At 49.6% G+C, this 24,360-nt stretch overlaps 1 protein-coding gene across 1 annotated transcript in view; it reads right to left on the minus strand.

Moving 5' to 3' along the window:
* Positions 1-494: 494 nt before the first annotated feature.
* IGHMBP2 (immunoglobulin mu DNA binding protein 2) overlaps positions 495-24,360 on the minus strand; it is a 237,282-nt gene continuing 213,416 nt past the window's right edge. The window contains exons 14-15 of the mRNA XM_030201132.1: positions 17,502-17,686; positions 495-1,033 (exon numbers count right to left, since the gene is read on the minus strand). Coding sequence (XP_030056992.1) covers positions 836-1,033; positions 17,502-17,686 — 383 coding nt within the window. The 3' untranslated portion in view covers positions 495-835. The remainder of the gene's footprint in view (positions 1,034-17,501; positions 17,687-24,360) is intronic.

Below are 24,360 nucleotides of genomic sequence, written 5' to 3' on the forward strand. Positions count from 1 at the left end.
TTCAGCTTGGAGAAGAGACGGCTGAGGGGAGATATGATAGAAGTGTATAAAATAATGAGTGGAATGGATCGGGTGGATGTGAAGCGACTGTTCACGCTATCCAAAAATACTAGGACTAGAGGGCATGAGTTGAAGCTACAGTGTGGTAAATTTAAAACGAATCGGAGAAAATTTTTCTTCACCCAACGTGTAATTAGACTCTGGAATTCGTTGCCGGAGAACGTGGTACGGGCGGTTAGCTTGACGGAGTTTAAAAAGGGGTTAGATAGATTCCTAAAGGACAAGTCCATAGACCGCTATTAAATGGACTTAGAAAAATTCCGCATTTTTAGGTATAACTTGTCTGGAATGTTTTTACGTTTAGGGAGCGTGCCAGGTGCCCTTGACCTGGATTGGCCACTGTCGGTGACAGGATGCTGGGCTAGATGGACCTTTGGTCTTTCCCAGTATGGCACTACTTATGTACTTATGTACTTATGTACTTATGTAATTCTGGTCCTTCCTCTATTTTTCCAACTTCAAAGGCTGCAATGCATTATGCAAATATTGGCACACAGTATTACTAGCTTGTCCCACAGGCAGCTGAAAGGATTTTCCTAAGTGCTTCAAGGTTTTGCTCAGCTGCAAGGTATTACAGTATTGGAAACTAAGCTACAATTACCACAAGAACAACCAACCTTTTTCTTATCAAATCTTCAACAAACCAAAGCCTGTTTGCAAAAATCACAGTCTTAGCTCTGTTACAGTATAGTTTTATTTTGGTATGTACAAGAGCTTCCACTACATGTGTCGTTCCAAGGGATCTTTGGTACATTCAGATCTAGAACAGAGATGTCTATTTTTCTGTATCCTTCTTTTTGGCCCTTCTCTGGTCTGTCAGTTCATTGAGTTTCTTGTCAAGTTTTCTTTGTAAATGTGCCCTCTTAGCTGGGTCCACAGAAATGTCTTTAGTGCCACTGCCAGCATAAAGAACACCTTCCCTGCTGATTCTAGAACGAGCATGGGATTTAGCCTTCTCTCCACAGCCATGGACCTGTAAAAGGTAGCCAGAGTATTTATTTCTATATGACACATAAAACTGCTATAATATGTTGGATTATCTTAAAAAGTTCACAACATGCACAAACATATATTTAAAATAGAAGAAAAATATATTGTTTGATTCTTGAGCCCAACTTTGCTCTTCTGGCTGGAAATGAATGCTGTGATGTAATGTTTATTGATTTCATAGAATTAATTGTGAACCGTCTTGATATATCTATTAAAAGGCAGTATAGCAAGCTGTGCATAAACTAGACAAAAACTAAGGAAGTGTTTATAAGCTACTCGGACTCATGGAGTCAAAGCCATTGCACAACACTAACACCTACTGATTGGTTCAGGATGTACTTGGGCTGGGAACCAGGTCCAGGTCTCTCCACTCAATAAAACAACAAATGTCATAATGTGTCTATTCGTTTACATGTGCCAGAGAATGTGGTAAAAGCAGTTAGCTTAACAGGGTTTAAAAAAGGTTTGGGTAATTTCCTAAAAGAAAAGTCCATAAGCCATTATTAAGATGGACTTAGGAAAATCCACTGCTTTTTTTTCTATGATAAGCAGCATAAAATCTGCTTTACTGTTCAGGGATCTTGCCAGATACTTGTGACTCGGACTGGCCACTATTAGAAACACGATACTGTGCTTGATGAACCTTCAGTCTGTCCCAGTATGGCAATGCTTATGTCTTATATGTCAGATCATCCATCCAGCCCAATATCTTATTTCCGACAAGGGCTAATATGAGTCACTTGGAAAACCTAATGGTGAGATCTATTTCTTTTAGAGAAACCCGATTCCTACACCTGAGGTAAATTAAAGTGTTAAATATAAGGAAACATCAGGTAGCTGGAGGAGTGGTCTAATGGTTAGTGTCGCAGGTTGCAGACCTGGGGAACCAGGTTCAATTCACACTGCTGCCTGATGGTTGGCAGTAAGTTGAGATCCTGGGGAACCAGATTCAATTCCCTCTGCAGCTCTGTGTAACCTTGGGCAAGTCACTAAGCACCAGGTACAATATACTACTTAAATTGTGAGCCCATTAGAGATAGTACAAGTACACTTACAATTGTATGTAAACTGCCTCCACCTTGTGCTTGAAAGAGGCAATATATCAAATTAATAAAAACGAGAACATTAAGACTCATGAAGGGTAAGTCTAGAAGAGTGTGCCTCCTACTACTACTACTTAACATTTCTAGAGTGCTACTAGGGTTACGCAGCACTGTATAGTTTAACAAAGAAGGACAGTCCCTGCTCAAAGGAGCTTACAATCTAAAGGACGAAATGTCAAGTTGGGGCAGTCTAGATTTCCTGAACAGAGGTAAAGTGGTTAGGTGCCGAAGGCGACATTGAAGGGGTGGGCTTTGAGTAAGGATTTGAAGATGGGCAAGGAGGGGGCCTGACATATGGGCTCAGGGAGTTTATTCTAAGCATGGGGTGAGGCGAGGCAGAAAGGGTGGAGCCTAGAGTTGGCGGTGGTGGAGAAGGGTACTGAAAGGAGGGATTTGTCTTGAGAGCGGAGGTTACGGGTAGGAACATAAGGGGAGATGAGGGTAGAGAGGTAAGGAGGGGCTGTAGATCGAGTGCATTTGTAGGTTAGTAGGAGAAGCTTGAACTGTATGTGGTACCTGATCGGAAGCCAGTGAAGTGACTTGAGGAGAGGGGTGATATGAGTATATCGGTGCAAGCGGATGATAAGACGTGCAGCAGAGTTCTGAACGGACTAAGTGGAAGGCCAGTGAGGAGTAGGTTGCAGTAGTCAAGGCAAGAGGTAATGAGAGAGTGGATGAGAGTTCGGGTGGTGTGCTCAGAGAGGAAAGGGCGAATCTTGTTAATGTTATAGAGGAAGAAGCGACAGGTCTTGGCTATCTGCTGGATATGCGCAGAGAAGGAGAGGGAGGAGTCGAAGATGACTCCGAGGTTGCGGGCAGATGAGACGGGGACGATGAGGGTGTTATTAACTGAGATAGAGAGTGGAGGGAGAGGAGAAATGGGTTTGGGTGGGAAGACAATAAGCTCGGTCTTGGCCATGTTCAGTTTCAGGTGACGGTTGGACATCCAGGCAGCAATGTCGGTCAAGCAGGCCGATACTTTGGCCTGGGTTTCCACAGTGATGTCTGGTGTGGAGAGATAAAGCTGGGTGTCGTCAGCATAAAGATGATATTGTAAACCATAAGATGAGATCAGGGAGCCCAGGGAAGAGGTGTAGATTGAAAAGAGAAGGGGTCCAAGGACCGATCCCTGAGGAACTCCAACAGAGAGCGGGATGGGGGTGGAGGAAGAACCATGAGAATGTACTCTGAAGGTACAGTGGGAGAGATAAGAGGAGAACCAGGAGAGGACAGAGCCCTGGCACCCAAATGATGACAGTGTAGCAAGAATTAAGTTGTGATTGACAGTGTCGAAAGCGGCGGAGAGGTCGAGGAGGATGAGGATGGAGTATTGACCTTTGGATTTGGCAAGAAACAGGTCATTGCAGACTTTAGACAGTGCCGTTTCTGTCGAGTGTAGGGGGCGAAAGCCAGATTGAAGCAGATCGAGGATGGCATGAGAGGAGAGAAAGTCAAGGCAACGGCTGTGAACGGCGCATTCAAGTATCTTGGAGAGGAAGGGTAGGAGGGAAATGGGGTGGTAGTTGGAGGGACAAGTAGTGTCAAGTGACGGTTTTTTAAGGAGTGGTGTGACAACAGCATGCTTGAAGGTGTCAGCGACAGTTGCAGTGGAGAGAGGTTGAGGATATGACAGATGGGGGGGGGGGGGGGTGACAGTAGGAGAGATGGTGTGAAGTAAGTTGGTGGGGATGGGCTCAGAGGAACAGGTGGTGCATTTCGAGGAGGAAAGTAGATGGGCAGTTTCCTCTTCGGTGATGTCGGGAAAAGAGGAGGAGGAGGCCTGGGTTAGTTGGTTGAGGGAGTGGGTTATAGGGTGAAAAGGAGGAGAAGGTTTGGTGGTGAATTCTAGGTTGATCTTCTGCACCTTGTTGCGGAAGTAGTCAGCCAGTGATTGAGGAGAGAGTGGGGGTGTGGGGGTGGGAGCGGAGGGCACTTTGAGGAGGGAGTTAAGGGTGGCGAAGAGACGACGAGGGTTAGAGCTGAGGGAATTAGTCAATTGGGTATAGTAGTCCTGTTTGGTGAGGAATAGGGAGGACTGGACGGAGGATAGCATGAATTTGTAATGAATGAAATCAGTATGGGTACGAGATTTCCTCCAGAGGCGTTCAGCCGATCGGGTGCAGGAGCGAAGGTATCGGGTGCAAGGGGGCAGCCAGGGCTGGGGATTAGTACGCCTTGTGGGACGGGAGATAGATGGTGCAAAGGTGTCCAGAGCATAGGAGAGAGTGGCATTGTAAGTGGAGACAGCCTTGTCGACAGACTCGGAGGACATGACGGATGGGAGGAGATTGGAGATACAGGAGGATAAGGTGGGAGGGTCGACAGCCTGGAGGTTCCTGGAAGTAGTGGTTAGTGTTGGGCGGGACTGAGGGGGGAGGGTGATGAAGTGTGAAGGTGATCAGGTGATGGTGAGAGAGAGGAAGAGCTGAGATGCAGAAATTGGAGAGTGAGCAGGTAGAGGAGAGGACGAGGTCAAGACAATGGCCAGATTGGTGAGTGGGGGTGGTGGAGCTCAGTTGGAGGTTGAAGGAGGAGGTTAGAGTGAGGAACTGAGAAGCATATGAGTCGGATGGGTTATCAGTGTGTATGTTAAAGTCTCCAAGAATGAGGGATGGGGATGAGGGCTCAAGAAAAACGGAGAGCCAGGCATCGAAGTCGGTAAAGAAGGAAGAGAGGGACTTATCAGGGGGGCGGTAAATGACTGCAACTCTGAGTGGCAGCGGGTAGAATAGACGGATGGAGTGAACTTCAAAGGATGAGAAGCAGTGAGACTGCGGTAGGAGGAGAGGTTGAAAACTGCAGGAGGGCGAAAGTAGTAACCCGACGCTGCCACCGCGGCCAGCTGGGCGGGGAGAATGGGAGAAAAGATTGCCTCAGTCGCGGCCCTATGCCATGGAGGTTGAGTCATCAGGGGTGAGCCAGGTTTCAGTTAGGGCGAGCAGTTGAAGGGAGCAGGAGATGAAGAGATCATGGGTGAAGGAAAGTTTGTTGCAGACCGAGCGGGCATTCCACAGGGCACACGAGAAGGGTAGGGAGAAGGGGGGAAGGAGGGGAATAGAGATGAGATTGGAGGCATCGTGGAAACGTTTGCATGGATGAGACGAGGACAAATGTGGAGGACCTGGGTTGGGATTGATGTCTCCTGCGGATAGCAGGAGAAGGAGCAAGAGAGTGCGGAGGGTGGGGGAGGTAGGGCGACGAAGGCGATGAAGACGGGGTGCACTTAGGAGGAATGGGGAAGGGTTCATGGCAAGGAGGAGGTGTTGAAGGTTGAGAGCTATGAAGGAGGAGGAAGGCAGTAGAGATGGTGAGGTGGTGGGTGTTGCAGTAGTGAGCAGGACGGGAGAGGACATGGATGGGCAGTGAGATCATGCGGTATACAGCGGTGGTGGGAGGGGGAAAAGGTTAGGGAGGGTCAGGGCAAGGAAGAGAATGTGTAAGGGAGCCATAAGTAGTGACTGAGATGTTTACAAGTGCATATGTAGTGATTGAGTTGTTACGCAACAGGTAGGGCAGGAAAGCCGGACTGGAGGCTTAAAACTGGAACAGCAGGCAACGATTTGGAACAGAAGGTGGGTAGGCTGATGGGTAGGCAGGTGGTTTGGCAGGCAGATTGGTGGTTTGACAGGCAGATTGGCAGGTGAGGAGGTAGGTAGAGGGGCTGGCGGCGGGTAGGTAGGTTGATGGGGGCAAGGAGGCAGGTAGGTTGCTGGGCTGAGGCAGGCAGGTAGATGGGCTGGGAGACAGGCAGGTTGAAGGGTGAGCAGTCAGTCAGGAGAGTGATGGGCTGGCAAAGCAGCAGGCGGGGAGGCAGGTAGTTGTGCTGGCTAGGAGGCAGGCTGTTGATGGGCAGACAAGCAGGCAAGTTGAAGGCTGACAAGCAGGCAGGTTGGTTGGTTGATTGGCTGGCAGGCAGGCAGGAACAGGAGCAGATGGGCTGGGACAAGCTGGGACAGACGGATTGGAGCAAGCTGGAGCAGTTGCACTGGAACAAGGCGGGCTGGAACAAGCTGGAGCAGATGGACTGGAACATGCTGGGACAGACGGATTGGAGCAAGCTGGATCAGGCGGACTGGAGCAAGCTGGAGCAGTTGGACTGGGACAAGCTGGAACAGAGGAGTGCTGAGCAGCAGGACCGGAACAAGCTGGGTTAGGACTGGAACAAGCTGGAACAGAGGAGTGCTGAGCAGCAGGACCGGAACAAGCTGGAGCAGAGGAGAGCTGAGCAGCAGGACTGGAACAAGCTGGATCAGGCGGACTGGAACAAGCTGGAGCAGAGGAGAGCTGGACGGCTGGACTGCAGTGAGCTGGAGCTGGCTGGATCAGGTGGACTGGAACAAGGTGGGGCAGAGGAGACCTGGGCAGCAGGGCTGGAACAAGCTGGATCAGAAGGGCTGGAACAGGCTGGAGCAGAGGGACTGGAGCAGGCTGGAGCAGAGGAGAGCTGAGCGGCAGGACTGGAGCAAGCGGGCCGGAGCAAGCTGGAATCAGCTGGATCAGGCGGGCCGGAACAAGGTGGAGTAGAGGGGAGCCGAGCAGCAGGACTGGAACATGCAGGAAAAGACGGACTGGAACGATCTGCAGCAGGGTTTGCTGATGAAAAGACGGACTGGAACGATCTGGAGCAGGGTTTGCTGATGAAAAGACGGACTGGAACGATCTGGAGCAGGGTTTGCTGATGAAGAGCCTTTCTGAATGGCCAGATGCAAACCAGTGAAGGCATCAACCAAGCCACTGGAATCCAGACGATCTGTGGCAGAAAACGTCAATCACTTTGTCTTGTCAGTCAAAGGAGATCTGTTCCACCATGTTAGTTCGCTGTCTGGACCTGGACCTGGACGAGTGGTGCTGACGATGGAGTCCCCCGGTCGGGTGCTTCAGGCGCTGCCACGCGGGTAGGTCGCGTCCGCGTGGTCGGGTTGATGGGTCTGGGGCGCCAGGCCGAGGCGGGTCTCACGTGCCGTCGGTAGGCTCCACAGCACTGCAGGTCTCCGGCTCCGTCTTCTGTCTGGTTGGACTGGGCAGGGACGGGCGTGCAACGTGAGCAGCCGACTAGGAAGGAAGATCAGCGTCTCCCGGGCAGAAGCGATCCGGCGATCTGCGTCCAGTGTCGGCCGGTGGAGGAGGCCCGTGTCGGAGGCCGCTGGTGGGCTCTCTCTCCTCTCCGCTGTGACTTGACTCCCGGGCAATTCCTGCCAGGGGGCGCGACGGCGGTGCGAAGGTTCCTGGGATCGGCAAGGCTGAGGCCTGGTCCACCAGGGCATCCAACGCGAAAGGATCCCTCCCGGGTTGTTCTGCCGGGGAGCACGCCGTCGGACCATGAGTTCCGGAGTCAGTGAGAAGATTCCGTGTCCAGGGCTCACCCGGGGCTCATACTGCAACCGTGAGCGCCGGAAAACCGATCTTCCGACCGATTCAGCGGAGCTCCTCGCGGTGCTTCCTATCAGTCGGCCATCTTCCCAGAAGGCACCTGACTGGGACATATTCTATAAAGGAAAGCAGGTGCGTCATTTTCTTTATAGGATAATAGTGTAACTAGGTATATTATGTGCACATACACTTAGTTTCCCCCCCTCCAAGTGTATGCCTACCTGTAAATAGATGATATATGAAATATGCATGTATTTGCATAATAGTGCTTAGGCAGAAAAAGCGAAAGCTACATACCTGTAGAAGGTATTCTCCGAGGACAGCAGGCTGATTGTTCTCACTGATGGGTGACGTCAGCGACAGCCCCTCCAATCGGAGATTTTCCCTAGCAAAGACGTTTGCTAGGCCTCACGCACGCATGCACACCGCGCATGCGCGACCGTCTTCCCGCCCGAACTCGCTCGTGTTCGTCAGTCCAGTAAATAGCAAAACAAAGACAAGGGAAGACTCAACTCCAAAGGGGAGGTGGGCGGGTTTGTGAGAACAATCAGCCTGTTGTCCTCGGAGAATACCTTCTACAGGTATGTAGCTTTCACTTTCTCCGAGGACAAGCAGGCTGCTTGTTCTCACTGATGGGGTATCCCTAGCCCCCAGGCTCACTCAAAACAACAAACATGGTCAATTGGGCCTCGCAACGGCGAGGACATAACTGAGATTGACCTAAACTTATCCAACTGAGAGTGCAGCCTGGAACAGAATAAAAATGGGCCTAGGGGGGTGGAGTTGGATTCTAAACCCCGAACAGATTCTGCAGTACCGACTGCCCAAACCGACTGTCGCGTCGTGTATCCTACTGTAGGCAGTAATGCGATGTGAATGTGTGGACAGATGACTACGTCGCAGCCTTGCAAATCTCTTCGATAGTGGCTGACTTCAAGTGGGCCACTGACGCTGCCATGACTCTAACACTATGAGCCGTGACATGACCCTCAAGAGTCACCCCAGACTGGGCATAAGCGAAGGAGATGCAATCTGCTAGCCAATTAGAAATGGTGCGTTTCCCGACAGCCACTCCCCTCCTGTTGGGATCAAAAGAAATAAACAATTGGACGGACTGTCTGTGGGGCTGTGTCCGCTCCAGACAGAAGGCCAATGCTCTCTTGCAGTCCAATGTGTGCAGTTGACGTTCAGCAGGGCGGGTATGCGGACGGGGAAAGAATGTTGGCAAGACAACTGACTGGTTCAGATGGAACTCCGACACCTCCTTTGGCAAAAACTTAGGGTGAGTGCGGAGGACTACTCTATTATGATGAAATTTGGTATAAGGAGCATGAGCTACCAGGGCTTGAAGCTCACTGACCCTACGAGCTGAAGTAACAGCCTCCAAGAAAATGACCTTCCAGGTCAAGTACTTCGGATGGCAGGAATCCAGTGGCTCGAAAGGGGGTTTCATTAGCTGGGTGAGAACGACATTGAGATCCCATGACACTGTAGGAGGTTTGACGGGGGGGGGGGGGGGTGCTTTGACAAAAGCAAACCTCTCATGAATCGAACAACTAAAGGCTGTCCCGAGATCAGCTTACCTTCCACATGGTAATGGTATGCACTAATCGCACTAAGATGAACTCTTACAGAGTTGGTCTTAAGACCAGACTCGGACAAGTGCAGAAGGTATTCAAGCAGGGTCTGTGGTCAAGAGCGAGGATCTAGGGCTTTGCTGTCACACCAGACGGCAAACCTCCGCCATAGAAAGAAGTAACTCTTCTTAGTGGAATCTTTCCTGGAAGCAAGCAAGAATCTGGAGACACCCTCTGAAAGACCCAAGGAGGCAACATCTACGCTCTCAACATCCAGGCCATGAGAGCCAGGGACCGGAGGTTGGGATGCAGAAGCGCCCCCTCGTTCTGAGTAATGAGGGTTGGAAAACACGCCAATCTCCACGGTTCTTCAGGAGACAACTCCAGAAGAAGAGGGAACCAAATCTGACGCGGCCAAAAGGGAGCAATCAGGATCATGGTGCCTCGATCTTGCTTGAGTTTCAGCAAAGTCTTCCCCACCAAAGGTATGGGAGGATAGGCATACAGGAGGCCCTCCCCCCAATGCAGGAGGAAGGCATCCGACGCTAGTCTGCCGTGGGCCTGAAGTCTGGAACAGAATTGAGGGACCTTATGATTGACTTGACCGGTGAAGAGATCCACCAAGGGTGTGCCCCACACTTGAAAGATCTCACGTACCACTCGGGAATTGAGTGACCACTCGTGAGGTTGCATGATTCTGCTCAATCTGTCGGCCAGACTGTTGTTTACGCCTGCCAGATACGTGGCTTGAAGAAACATGCCGTTCCGGCGAGCCCAAAGCCACATTCTGACGGCCTCCTGACACAGGGGGCGAGATCCGGTGCCCCCCTGCTTGTTGATGTAGTACATGGCAACCTGATTGTCCGTCTGAATTTGAATAATTTGAATAATTTGATGGGACAGCCGATCTCTGAAGGCCTTTAGAGCGTTCCAGACCGCTCGTAACTCCAGGAGGTTGATCTGTAGACCTTGTTCCTGGAGGGACCAACTCCCTTGGGTGTGAAGCCCATCGACATGAGCTCCCCACCCCAGGAGAGACGCATTCCATCGTCAGCACCTTTTGTGGCTGAGGAATTTGGAAAGGACGTCCCAGAGTCAAATAGGACTGAATTGTCCACAAATGGAGGGACTGAAGAAAACTCTTGGACAGCAAGATTATGTCCTCTAGGTCCCCAGCAGCCTGGTACCACTGAGATGCTAGGGTCCACTGAGCTGATCTCATGTGGAGGCGGGCCATGGGAGTCACATGCACTGTGGAGGCATATGGCCGAGCAATCTCAACATCTGCTGAGCTGTGATCTGTTGGGACGCTCGTACCCAGGAAAGAAGGGACAGGAGATTGTCGGCCCTCGCTTCCGGAAGGTAGGCACGAGCCCCTATGAATTCGAGTTTCTGAACAGGAAGAAGGTGGGACTTTGGATAATTTATCACAAACCCTAGTAGCTCCAGGAGTCGAATAGTCATCTGCATGGACTGTACAGCTCCTGCCTTGGAGGTGTTTTTCACCAGCCAATTGTCGAGGTAAGGGAACATGTGCACTTCCAGTCTGCGTAGAGACGCTGCTACCACAGCCATGCACTTTGTGAATACCCTTGGCGCGGAGGCGAGACCAAAGGGTAGCACACAATACTGAAAGTGCCGTGTTCCCAGACGAAATCAGAGATACTGTCTGTGAGCTGGCAGTATTGGGATGTGAGTATAAGCATCCTTTAAGTCCAGAGAGCATAGCCAATCGTTTTCCTGAATCATGGGAAGAAGGGTGCCCAGGGAAAGCATCCTGAACTTTTCTCGGACCAGATATTTGTTCAGGGCCCTTAGGTCTAGGATGGGACGCATCCCCCGTTTTCTTTTCCACAAGGAAGTACCTGGAATAGAATCCCAGCCCTTCTTGCCCGGGTGGCATGGGCTCGACCACATTGGCGCTGAGAAGGGCGGAGAGTTCCTCTGCAAGTACCTGCTTGTGCTGGAAGCTGAAGGATTGAGCTCCCGGTGGGCAATTTGGAGGCTTTGAAACCAAATTGAGGGAGTATCCTAGCTGGACTATTTGTAGAACACACTGATTGGAGGTTATAAGAGGCCACCTTTGGTGAAAAAATTTTAACCTCCCCCCTGATCGGCAGATCATCCGACACAGACACTTTGACTTCAGCTATGCTCTGCTGGAGCCAGTAAAAAGCCTGTCCCTTGCTTTTGCTGGGGAGCCGCAGGGGCTTGCTGAGTCACACGCTGCTGACGAGAGCGAGCGTGCTGGGGCTTGGCCTGGGCAGCAGGCTGGCAAGAGGGAGGATTGTACCTAAGCCTATTAGAAGGATAGGCAACAGTCCTTCCACCATAAAAACGTTTTCTTTTCCACAAGGAAGTACCTGGAATAGAATCCCAGCCCTTCTTGCCCGGGTGGCATGGGCTCGACCACATTGGCGCTGAGAAGGGCGGAGAGTTCCTCTGCAAGTACCTGCTTGTGCTGGAAGCTGAAGGATTGAGCTCCCAGCGGGCAATTTGGAGGCTTTGAAACCAAATTGAGGGAGTATCCTAGCCGGACTATTTGTAGAACCCACTGATTGGAGGTTATAAGAGGCCACCTTTGGTGAAAAAATTTTAACCTCCCCCCGACCGGCAGATCATCCGACACAGACACTTTGACTTCGGCTATGCTCTGCTGGAGCCAGTAAAAAGCCTGTCCCTTGCTTTTGCTGGGGAGCCGCAGGGGCTTGCTGAGTCGCACGCTGCTGACAAGAGCGAGCGTGCTGGGGCTTGGCCTGGGCAGCACGCTGGCAAGAGGGAGGATTGTACCTAAGCCTATTAGAAGGATAGGCAACAGTCCTTCTTCCGCCATAAAAACGTCTACCAGTTGAGGTAGATGCTGAAGGCGCCCAGCGGGAGAATTTGTCGAAAGCGGTGTCCCGCTGGTGGAGCTGCTCTACCACCTGTTCGACCTTTTCACAAAAAATATTATCCCCCCGGCAAGGAGAATTCGCAATCCACTGCTGAATCCTATTCTCCAGGTCGGAGGCACGCAGCCATGAGAGCCTGCGCATCATCACACCTTGAGCAGCGGCCCTGGACGCAACATCAAAAGTGTCATAAACACCCCTGGCCAAGGAATTTACGACACGCCTTCACCACCTGCTGAAAAGGCTTGGCTTGCTCAGAAGGGAGCTTATCCACCAAGTCCGCCAACTGCTGCACATTGTTCCGCATATGAATGCTCGTGTAGAGCTGGTAAGACTGGATTTTGGCTACGAGCATTGAGGAATGGTAGGCCTTCCTCCCAAAAGAATACAAGGTTTAAGAGTCTCTGCCCGGGGGTGCTGAAGCATACTCTCTAGAACTATTGACCTTCCTAAGGGCCAGATCCACAACCCCAGAGTCGTGAGGCAACTGAGTCCGCATCAACTCAGGGTCCCCATGGATCCGATACTGGGATTCGATCTTCTTGGGGATGTGGGGATTAGTTAGTGGCTTCGCCCATTTCTCCAGCAGTGTCTTCTTGAAGACATGATGCACAGGTACTGTGGACGATTCCTAAGGTGGCGAAGGATAGTCCAAAAGCTCAAACATTTCCGCCCTTGGCTCATCCTCCGTAACCACAGGGAAGGGAATTGCCGTAGACATTTCCCGGACAAAGGCCGCGAAAGATAGACTCTCAGGAGGAGAAAGCTGTCTTTCAGGGGAGGGAGTGGGATCAAAAGGAAGACCGCCAGACTCCTCATCTGAGAAATATCTGACGTCTTCCTCTGCTTCCCACGAGGCCTCACCATCGGTGTCGGACACTAGTTCATGAACCTTTGTCCGAAGCCGTGCCCGCCTCGACTCCATAGACACATGGCCACGGTGGGAACGTCGAGAAGTAGACTCTCGCATCGGCGGCGATGAAGCTCCCTCCATTGACGTCGTCGGAGAGTCTGCTTGGGAGGCAGCCGACGCGGGCACCGCAAGCTGTACCGGCACCAGAGACCTCACGACGGGCAAAGAGCCAGCAGTCGCCTCACTCGACGGCACTGGCAGCGCAAGCCCCCCCCCCCGGTACCAGAGGAGAAGGGCGCAACAGCTCTTCCAGGATCCCTGGAAGGATGGCCCTGAGGCTCTCGCTTAGAGCGGCTGTCGAGGAAGGCTGGGAGTCCGGTGCAGGCGACGAACTGAGAATCTGCTCGTGGCGCGGAGGTGGTACCGGGCTGTCCAAGGTAGAGCACATCGACACCTCCTGAATAGAGGGTGAGCGGTCCTCCCGGCGTCGATGGCTAGTGGGTGCCGACTCCCTCGGCGACCCAGAGCTCCCGGTACCACGACGGGAAGGTGACCGGTGCCGATGCTTCTTTGCCTTCACACAAAGCATGTCGCCGGAACCTCCTGGTACCGACGAGGACGTTGAATCCAAGAGCCTCTTCCTCGGGGCCGGGTCCAAAGAAGCTCGATCCCGGGGGGGGGGGGGGGGGGGGGGCTGTACTGCAGGAGCCCTCGAGACCTATTCGAAGGCTCACTGCCACCAGCAGGGGAATGGCCAGCCCTCACCTGCACTCCGGACGAAGAAGCACCCTCCGACGACATCAGTACCAATGATGATCTCGGTACCATAGACACTGGAGCACCGGTCGATGACCTCGGTACCGCTGATGTCGATGCACCGGCCGATGACCTCGATACTGAGACCGTCGAAGCACCGGGCGAGGCCCCGAGCAGAACGTTCCACTGGGCCAATCTCGCCGCCTGAGTTCTCTTTTTTAACAGAGAGTACAGGCCTGAGGATGGTGCCCAGCCCCCAGACACTGAAAGCACGAAGCATGCCTATCAGTGAGTGAGATAGCCCGGCTGCACTGGGTGCACTTCTTGAAGCCGCTGGGAGGTTTCGATGACATGGGCGGAAAAATCACGCTGGCGAAATCAAAATTCACGATGATGACAAAGGCACCAAAAAAAACCGTACGGGCAGCCAACAGGGTCGCTATCGAAAGCAAAAGGAAACTTACACGGGAAAAAGAACTCGAAATAAAGGAAAATTTTTTTTTTTTAAGAACAAGAGAAGTAGAACAAAACAGAAGACTTCCGAAATGGAAGGACGCAAGAAAAGCGTGAGGGTCTCCTCAGGGCACAGAACGACTGTAAACACAGCTGTCCCGAGCGCGGAAAAAAGAAGACTGACGAACACGAGCGAGTTCGGGCGGGAAGACGGTCACGCATGCGCAGTGTGCATGTGCGCACGAGGCCTAGCAAATGTCTTTGCTAGGGAAGATCTCCGATTGGAGGGGCTGCCGTGGACGTCAACCATCGGTGAGAACAAGCAGCCTGCTTGTCCTCGGAGAATTGGAATTTACACATGTATGTGCACATATAGATCTAGATTCTGTAAATGGCACATAAAAGATAGGCATGTCCAAAAATAGCGCTTAACACTATTCTATAAACCGTGTCTAAAGTTAGGCAAGGTTTATAGAATAGTGCACAGGGCCGGGGAATGTGCGGTCATTTACGCCACTGAAAATCTGGAGTAAATACTCGCACCTACATGAAGGCACGTTCCCCCGAATTCTATAACTACGCACGTAAATTTGAGGAACACCCCAGACACACCCTCATTCCTCCCACGGCTGCAACCCCTTTTCAGCTATACATGTTAGAATTTACAGGCACCTCTTTTTAGAAAACAACTAAAAAGAAGAATGCAGGCGTGCATAAATTCCAATTATTGCCAATTAGCACTGATAATAGGTTATCGGCCAATTATCATCACTGATTGGCTCATTACTCAATTAAGGAGCACACATAAATTGGGCGCATGCTCAATTTAATGCATGCAAAGCACCGCACCTTATATAGAATCCGTGGGATAATACTAGTATTCTAAACATTTCCATGTGCAATCAGCACATATATGTTAGCATCTATGTAAGTGATGGCGAACCTATGGCACGCATGCCAGAGAGGGCACACAGAGCCCTCTCCCTTGGCACGCGCGCCGTCGCCATCACTGGTCCACCCACTCTCCCTCCCAGTTCGGCCTTCCTCCCGCCCTCCCTCCAACCCAACGAGCAACAGGCCGCCCGCCCGTCCTCCCTCCCTCCCAGCACCAGGAACCCCCCCCTCCTAAAATTTAAAAAGCGTACCTCCTCGAAGTCGTGGTTTAGGTGGTGTGCGTCCGTAGCGGCAGCGAAGCACGTGTGCTTCGCTGCCGCTACGGATGCACGCCGCCTAAACCCCGACTCCGAGGAAGTACGCTTTTTAAATTTTAGGAGGGGGGGGGGGGTTCCTGGTGCTGGGAGGGAGGCCTGATGGTGGGTGCTGGGTGGGAGGGATACCTGATGGTGGGTGCTGGGTGGGAGGGAGGCCTGCCTGATGGTGGGTGCTGGGTGGGAGGGAGGCCTGGTGTTGGGTGCGAGGGAGGCCTGATGGTGGGTACTGGGTGAGAGGGAAGCCTGATGGTGGGTGCTGCCAGGTGCTAGGAGGGAGGGCAGGGGGGAGAGGAGGGTGGCTGGACATTTGTGGCTGGAGGGGAGAGGATGGTGGCTGGACATGGATGGAGGGCAAGAAATGAAGAAGAAAGGAGAAAAGTAAAGAAATCAATGGAAAGGAAGCCCTGGAAACGGAGTTAAGAGAACAGATAGAGAGCAGCAGAATCAGCGACTAGAACCAATATGGATAGAAAAACAAAATCACCAGACAACAAAGGTAGCAAAAATCATTTTATTTTCATTTTAGTGTTTGGAATATGTCGAATTGGAGAATTTACATCTGCTGTCTTATTTTGCACTGGGTATACTGGAGCTGTAACAGCTTACAGAAATGATTTATAATGGAAGAAAATCATGTTATTTTTTCTCCTATACTAGTATAATATTTTCAATGATGTCTGTTTATATGTGCCATGGCTGGTGTAAGGGGTGTGGCTATCATAGGGGTGGAGTCATATGTGGCACTTTGCGATAAATAATTTGATTTTGGGTTGCTGTTTGGGCACTCGGTCTCTAAAAGGTTCGCCATCACTGACCTATGTTGTAGGTGTCCTGGCCCTAGCAAGTATTCATTCTAATTGGGCTGGAAGCTTGAAACAGCAATAGAAAGTTGCTCTGCCAACCCCATGACCCACCCTCAAAATGCTAAATATTCAGTACAGTGTATTGGTTGTTCAAAGCTTCAGTTCTAGCGGTACTTCTTTTCTAACTAGTGAATGGTGGCTTAGAAGCTGTGAGCTGAAATAAGGTCTCTAAAATAATGAGTGGTGTGGAATGAGTAGACATGAATTGTTCACTCTTTCCAAAAATACTAGGCCTGAGGGTGCGCAATGAAGCTACAAAGTAGTAAATTTAAAACAAATCGGAGAAAATATTTCTCAACTCAACGTGTAATTAAACTCTGGAATTCATTGCCAGAGAATGTGGTAAAAGCAGTTAGCTTAGCGGGGTTTAAAAATGTTTGGCTAACTTCCTAAAAGAAAAGTCCATAAGCCATTAAGATGGACTTGGGGAAAATCCACTGCTTATTTCTAGGATAAGCAGCATAACATGTATTGTACTGTTTTGGGATCTTGCCAGGTACTTGTATCCTTGATTGGCCACTGTTGGAAACAGGATGCTGGGCTTTATGGACCTTTGGTCTGTCCCAGTATGGCCATGTTTATGTTCTTATGAAGAGGAACTGCAGAGGCAAGATGCAGTAAAGGAGAAGAAATCAAGTGGTATCAGTGTGCTGGAAAAAACAGTGTGTCAAAGTGAGACCTAAGCAGAGTGCACAAGTAGGAAGGGAGATAGGAAGAAATGAGAACTGACACATAGGGCAGGGAAAGGGCAGTGGCACAGTTCTCAAGGATAGTGTGAAGTGTCTAAGCTTAGAGCTTAGAGTGGAGGAGTGGCCTAGTGGTTAGGGTGGTGGACTTTGGTCCTGGGGAACTGAGGAACTGAGTTCGATTCCCGGCCCAGGCAGCTCCTTGTGACTCTGGGCAAGTGACTTAACCCTCCATTGCCTGCCGCATTGAGCCTGCCATGAGTGGGAAAAAGTGTGGGGTACAAAAAAAAAAAAAACTCTGAAAGAAATGGGAAGCTAGGAGACAGACTCAAGAAGGGTAGCACCAAAATCAAAACATCATACTAGTCTTAAAAAATATAAATGTTTTAAAAGAGTAAAGGCGAACAGAGAAATATCAGAAATATATCAAAATTAGGAATAAAAATGTAAATCAGGGAGCTGCTACTTAACAATTAATAATTTTCTAAGATCCAACCTTTTCTGTGTAATTTATTTTAGAAAGATTACAAAGGCTCAGAAAATAAACAGCAGAAATAATTCAAGTTTGTATTGTGGTAAAAATATCCAGTCAATGCTGAACTGATATATCAGCATGTAGTCGTCATAAACACCCACACCTAATTATGAAGTTAAAAAAGGAAAGAAGGAAGGAAGGAATGAACTGTACCTCTGGGATGTGGTGACTCAGACAGTAGCGTCTGTTGCAATGAATACAGAGCTGTCCCAAGGTCAGAACGCTTGCTTTGCATTTAGAAAATCCACAAGTATTGTCAGCTTTCACTGCAGCAGAAATCAGGGCATCAAAATCTTCCTCTGAGGAGATGGCAGTTCCAGTCTTAGCTGTAGCCTTACCTAGAAGTCACACATAATGAATAATCTACAACAGCTTCCAGAAGATTAAACAGCCTAGAATATATAGCACAGAGAAATTCTTGAAATGTACAATGCCTAAGCTTTACAAGATATTGTTTTCTGGGTAATTCCTATGCTTACTTTATTAAGAAGATTCTAAAGAGAGAAGCTTCTATATCAGAATAAGGTAAACAAAATCATTTCAGAGTAACCCCAGTAATATTTCCAAGCATGACACGCTTATTGTAAATGTGTTTTCTTAAGCTTCATTGGCTGGCATCATGATTGCTGCGGTTGTTCGGCTCTTTCCTGCCAATATTCAAATTTGTGACTAACGGACTTTCCTGCCTTCCTAAGGCCACTTTCATCGAACCCCAACCAATCAAGTCTATGAATCCACTTTATAATGACAAATTGCTGACCTTGCAGCATACCTTAAAGAAAGCCACAGCACGATGGCTGAAACGTTTATTTAACTTACTCAGATGCGTCAAGACCTGGATAACCGCAACAATTATAGCAAATGTGCTCTCGTTTGCATTCTCATTTTACAGAAAGCCATATCATCAAGCCAAGAGGCCACACTACGAGTACCAACACTTTCTTAGACTAAGTGTCACAGGGACTGAAAATAATAAAATCCCATTTAACTTAATAAATTCATTGCAAATTTTTCAGCTCCGAGTGTTGGTGAATAGCTACTGAAGAGCACATGAACTAACATCCTAGCTCATGTTTATTTATTTAGATTTTGCTCACACCTTTTTCAGTAGTAGCTCAAGGTGAGTTACATTCAGGTACTGTGAATATTTCTCTGTCCCAGGAGGGCTCACAATCTAAGTTTGTACCTGAGGCAATGGAGGGTTAAGTGACTTGCCCAAGATCACAAGAAGCAGCAGTGGGATTTGAACCGGCCACCTCTGGATTGCAAGATCAGTGCTCTAACCACTAGGCCACTCCTCCACAGGGGCATCAGTACCATTAGATGCAGTTCTCTGTGCCAGAGACACTCTTTGCTACATAGCAGAACCTCTGTGCTGGGAACTCGAAATACTGGCAGCACTAAATGGATTCATATTCAGCGTAAAATAGTTTAATGGAACTAGACATATTATATTGTATCACACCTGATTATAATATATGCATCATCACTTTGGGTGTAAAGGCATAAGGAAGTAGGGGTAGAAAATTGAAAATATCTGGATTTAAGATGGTGTCACGTCCATGGGGGCAATTCTATAAAGTATGCAATCAAAGCTACCATAAAGTGGCAGTTAGGTGCCTGTAAGGAGCATAATCGAACGGGCGCCCAAGTTTTCCTGAGGGCATCCTCACAGGACGTCCCCGCGAAGGAGCGGGGAAACCCGTATTATCGAAACAAGATGGGCGGCCATCTTTCGTTTCGATAATACGGTTGGGGACACCCAAATCTCAACATTTAGGTCGACCTTAGAGATGGTCGTCCCTGGTTTTCGGCGATAATGGAAACCGAGGACACCCATCTCAGAAGAATACTGGGAGGAGCCAGCATTCATAGTGCACTGGTCCCCCTCACATGCCAGGACACCAACCGGGCACCCTAGGGGTACTGCAGTGGACTTCAGAAATTGCTCCCAGGTGTATAGCTCCCTTACCCTGGGTGCTGAGCCCCCCAAAACCCACTACCCACAACTGTACAACACTACCATAGCCCTAAGGGGTGAAGGAGTGCACCTACATGTGGGTACAGTGGGTTTCTGGTGGGTTTTGAAGGGCTCACATTTACCACCACAAGTGTAACAGGTAGGGGGGATGGGCCTGGGTCCACCTGCCTGAAGTGCACTGCACCCACTAAAACTGCTCCAGGGACCTGCATACTGCTGTCAGGGAGCCGGGTATGACATTTGAGGCTGGCATAGAGGCTGGTAAAAAGTATTTAAAAAGTTTTTTCTTTAGGGTGGGAGGGGGTTAGTGACCACTGGGGGAGTAAGGGGAGGTCATCCCCGATTCCCTCTGGTGGTCATCTGGTCAGTTCGGGCACCTTTTTGAGGCTTGGTCGCAAGAAAAAATTTACCAAGTTGGCCAAGTGCTCGTCAGGGACGCCCTTCTTTTTTCCATTATCGGCCGAGGACGCCCATGTGCTAAGCACGCCCCAGTCCCGCCTTCGCTATGCTTCCGACATGCCCCCAGGAACTTTGGCCTTCCCCGCGATGGAAAGCAGTTGAGGGCGCCCATAATCGGCTTTCGATTATGCCGATTTGGGCGACCCTGGAAGAAGGACGCCCATCTCCCAATTTATGTCGAAAGATGGGCGCCCTTCTCTTTCAAAAATGAGCCCACATGTGCACTAGGTGCTATTCTATAAGGTTGCACCTAAATACCATAGCAACTAACTACAAAGGGGTGTACATGTGGGTGACGTATAGGTGGGTCATGGGCGTTTCTCTCAGTTACACGTGTAGTGCATAGAATACTATAAACTATGCACATCATTTGGCGCACCTAGACACTCCAACTTACCCATGCCATTGACACAGTGCAAGAATGTTGACCTTATACTAGTATTCTGGAACGGAATCTTGGCACCAAGATGCCATTATAGAATTGGCGCTAAGCGCATAGCACTGGAGTGCCTACACTGAGATGCCAATTAACAGAATTGCCCTTTAAATCACTGATGGTCCTTAAGGACTGCATGTAGGTCACAGTTTTCACTTGACCCTACCTGTCCTTCCAACTATCGACCCATCTCCCTTCTCCCCTTCCTCTCCAAGATACTTGAAGCACCGTTCACCGCCGCTGTCTCGACTTTCTTTCATCTTAAGCTGTTCTTGACCCACTCCAATCTGGCTTTTGCCCTCTTCATTCAACTGAAACTGCACTTACAAAACTTTCCAACGATCTGTTACTGGCCAAATCCAAAGGTCTCTATTCTATCCTCATCCTTCTCAATCTATCCACCGCTTTTGACACTGTTGATCACAGCCTATTCCTTGATACGCTCCTACCTCTCGCTTCGCACGTTTAGTGTACACTCTGGTGGATCCTCTTCCACCTCTATCCCTCTACCAATCGGTGTACCTCAGGGTTCTGTTCTCAGTCCTCTCCTGTTCTCCATCTACTCTTCTTCCCTTGGCTCTCTGGTATTATCCCATGGCTTTCAATACCATCTCTATGCTGACGACTCCCAGATTTACCTCTCTACCCCCGAAATCTCAACCAGCATCCAGACTAATGTTTCAGCCTGCCTATCTGATATCGCTGTGTGGATGTCTCAACGTCATCTGAAACTTAACATGGCCAAAACTGAGCTTCTCACCTTTCCCCCTAAACCCTCCTCTCCTCTCCTCTCCTCCCTTTCTCTATTTCTGTGGATGGCACTCTTTTTCTCCCTGTCTCATCAGCTCATAACCTTGGGGCCATCTTCGACTCCTCTCTCTCCTTCTCTACTCACATTCAGCAGATTGCCAAAACCTGTCGTTTCTTTCTCTATAACATCAGCAAAATCCGTCCCGTCATCTCTGAGCACTCTACCAGAACCCTTATCCACACTCTTATCACCTCTCGCCATGATTATTGCAGCCTGCTTCTCACCGGCCTCCCACTTAGACATCTCTCTCCTCTTCAATCAGTCCAAAACTCTGCTGTGCGACTCATTTTCCGCCAAAGTCGCTATGCTCACATTAGCCCTCTCCTTAAGTCACTTCACTGGCTCCCTATCCATTTCCGCATTCAATTCAAACTTCTCTTATTGACCTATAAGTGCATTCACTCTGCCACTCCCCAGTACCTCTCCACTCTTGTCTCTCCCTACGCCCCCCCTCGGGTACTCCGTTCTGTAGATAAATCTCTCTTATCTGTCCCATTCTCCTCTACCGCTAATTCCAGACTTTGTTCCTTTTATCTCACTGCACCTCACGCCTGGAATAGACTTCCCAAGCCTGTACGTCTGGCCCAGTCTTTGGCCGTTTTCAAGTCCAAACTAAAGCCCACCTCTTTCACGCTGCCTTTAACTCCTAACCACTACTCACTTGCCCTGTCCTTTTATCCTCACCTCTTTATTCCCTTGCCTCTTAGTTGTTCTGTCTGTTTACCTGTCTCATTTAGATTGTAAGCTCTTTGAGCAGGGACTGTCTTTTTGTGTATGGTGTAAAGCACTGCGTATGCCTTGTAGCGCTATAGAAATGATAAGTACATAGATAGATAGTTTTGAGATATCCTTAAAGAATATACAAGACAGATTTGCATTCAGTTGATGCAATATGCATGCAGTTCTATCTGATGTGCATTCATTGGGAATATCCTGAAAACTCTTCCCCAGATGCCAGCATGGCCCTTCTACTCAGACATTTATCATTCCCTATTTCTGTGTTCAGATTTATACATTTTCTTCCAATTAAGTCTTATTATTTCTTCACCTAACAAGAAACACAAGTGATTAAGGGGGTCTTTTACTAAAGCTTAGCTCAAGTTATCTGCAGCAGGGCCCATTTTATTCCTATGGGCCCTGCTGCAGATAACTCGAGCTAAGCTTTAGTAAAAGACCCCCTTCACTTATCCTGAAGACTGTTGCACATTATTTGCGACATAATCTTTGTGGATTTATGAAAATACATGGTCCTTCAGCAAAATCTACTACAGAGGGAAAAGAATGACGGCAGATAAAGACCTGTACGGTCCATCCAGTCTGCCCAACAAGATAAACTCATTTACATGGTATGTGATACTTTATATGTATACCCAAGTTTGATTTGTCCTTGCCTTTCTCAGGGCACAGACCGTAGAAGTCTACCTAGCACTGTTCTTGTACTATAGTTCTGAAGCTAACGTCAAAGCCCCTTAAAATTGACACTCCAGCACATCCCTATCTATTCAGTCACAATCAGGGCATAGACCGCAGAAGTCTGCCCAGTTCCCATTTTGTTTTCCAATTACCAGCTTTGCCACACAATCTCCGCTAAGATTCCGCGGAACCATTCCTTCTAAAAGACTTACTTTAAACAAACCAATGCTTTATATGCTCTAAATGTTTTATATATGCTTTAGAGCATGCTGATTGAATTCCTTTAAATACTACATGCTTATATGCTCAAGTTGTTGCCTGCTGTTCCAGTTTAAGCCTCCTGCCCTGCTTTCCTGCTCTATCTATTGCTTAACACCTCAGTCACTACATATGCACCCGTGAACACCTCAGTCACTACTTATGGCCCCTATACACATTCTCTTCCTTGCCCTGTCCCTTCCTAATCTTTTTCCCCTCCCCCACCGCTGTCTTCCACAGGAACTCATTGCCCATCCAAGTCCTCTCCCGTCCTGCTCACTACTGCCATACCTTACCTACCCCCGTCCCTCACCATCTCTCCTGTCCCCCTCCTCCTTCCTAGCTCTCAACCATCTACACTTCCTCCCTGCCATTAACCCATCCCCATTCCTTCTTAGCGCATCCTGTCTTCGTCGCGTTTTTCGACCTACCTCCCCCACCCTCCTCCGCACTCTCTTCCTCCTTCTCCTACTATCCGCAGGAGAAATCAATCCCAATTCAGGTCCCCCTCACCTGTCCTCATCCTATCCACGCAACCGATCCCGGAATGCCTCCAATCTCATCTCTATTCCCCTCCTCCTCCCCTCTTCCCTCCCCTTCTCGTGTGCTCGCTCAGTCTGCAACAAACTCTCCTTCACCCATGACCTCTTCATCTCCCGTTCCCTTCAACTGCTCGCCTTAACTGAAACCTGGCTCACCCCCGACGACTCTGCCTCAATCGTGGCCCTATACCATGGAGGTTATCTTTCTCCCACACTCCCCACCCAGTTGGTCGCGGAGGAGGAATTTGGGTTTCTACTTTCGCCCTCCTGTAGTTTTCAACCCCTCCTCCTACCGCAGTCTCACTGCTTCTCATTCTTTGAAGTTCACGCCACTCAGAGTAGCAGTCATTTACCGCCCCCCCTGATAAGTCCCTCTCTTCCTTCCTTACCGACTTCGATGCCTGGCTCTCCGTCTTTCTTGAACCCTCATCTCCATCCCTCATTCTTGGAGACTTTAACATACACGCCGACGACCCATCCGACTCTTACGCTTCTCAGTTCCTCACTCTGACATCCTCCTTCAACCTCCAGCTATGCTCCACCACCCCTACTCACCAAACTGGCCATTGTTTTGACCTCGTCCTACCTGCTCACCTTCCAATTTCTGCACCTCAGCTCTTCCTCTCTCAGATCACCACCTAATCACCATCACACTTCATCACCCTCCCCCTCAGTCTCGCCCAACACTAACCACTACTTTCAGGAATCTCTAGGCTGTTGACCCTCCCACCTTATCCTCTAATATCTCTAATCTCCTCCCTTCCATCATGTCTTCCGAGTCTGTCGACAAGGCTGTCTCTGCTTACAATGCCATTCTCTCCTCTGCTCTGGATACCCTGGCACCATCCGTCTCCCGCCCTACAAAGCATACTAATCCTCAGCCCTGGATGACCCCTTGCATCCGATACCTTCGCTCTTGCACCCGATCTGCCGAACGCCTCTGAAGGAAATCTCGCACCCATACCGACTTCATTCACTACAAATTCATGCTATCCTCCTTCCAGTCCTCCCTATTCCTTGCCAAACAGGACTACTACACCCAATTGACTAATTCTCTCGGCTCCAACCCTCGTCGTCTCTTTGCCACCCTTAACTCCCTCCTCAAAGTGCCC

This window comes from Microcaecilia unicolor, chromosome 4 (assembly GCF_901765095.1).
Source record: "Microcaecilia unicolor chromosome 4, aMicUni1.1, whole genome shotgun sequence".
NCBI classification, from domain to species: domain Eukaryota; kingdom Metazoa; phylum Chordata; class Amphibia; order Gymnophiona; family Siphonopidae; genus Microcaecilia; species Microcaecilia unicolor.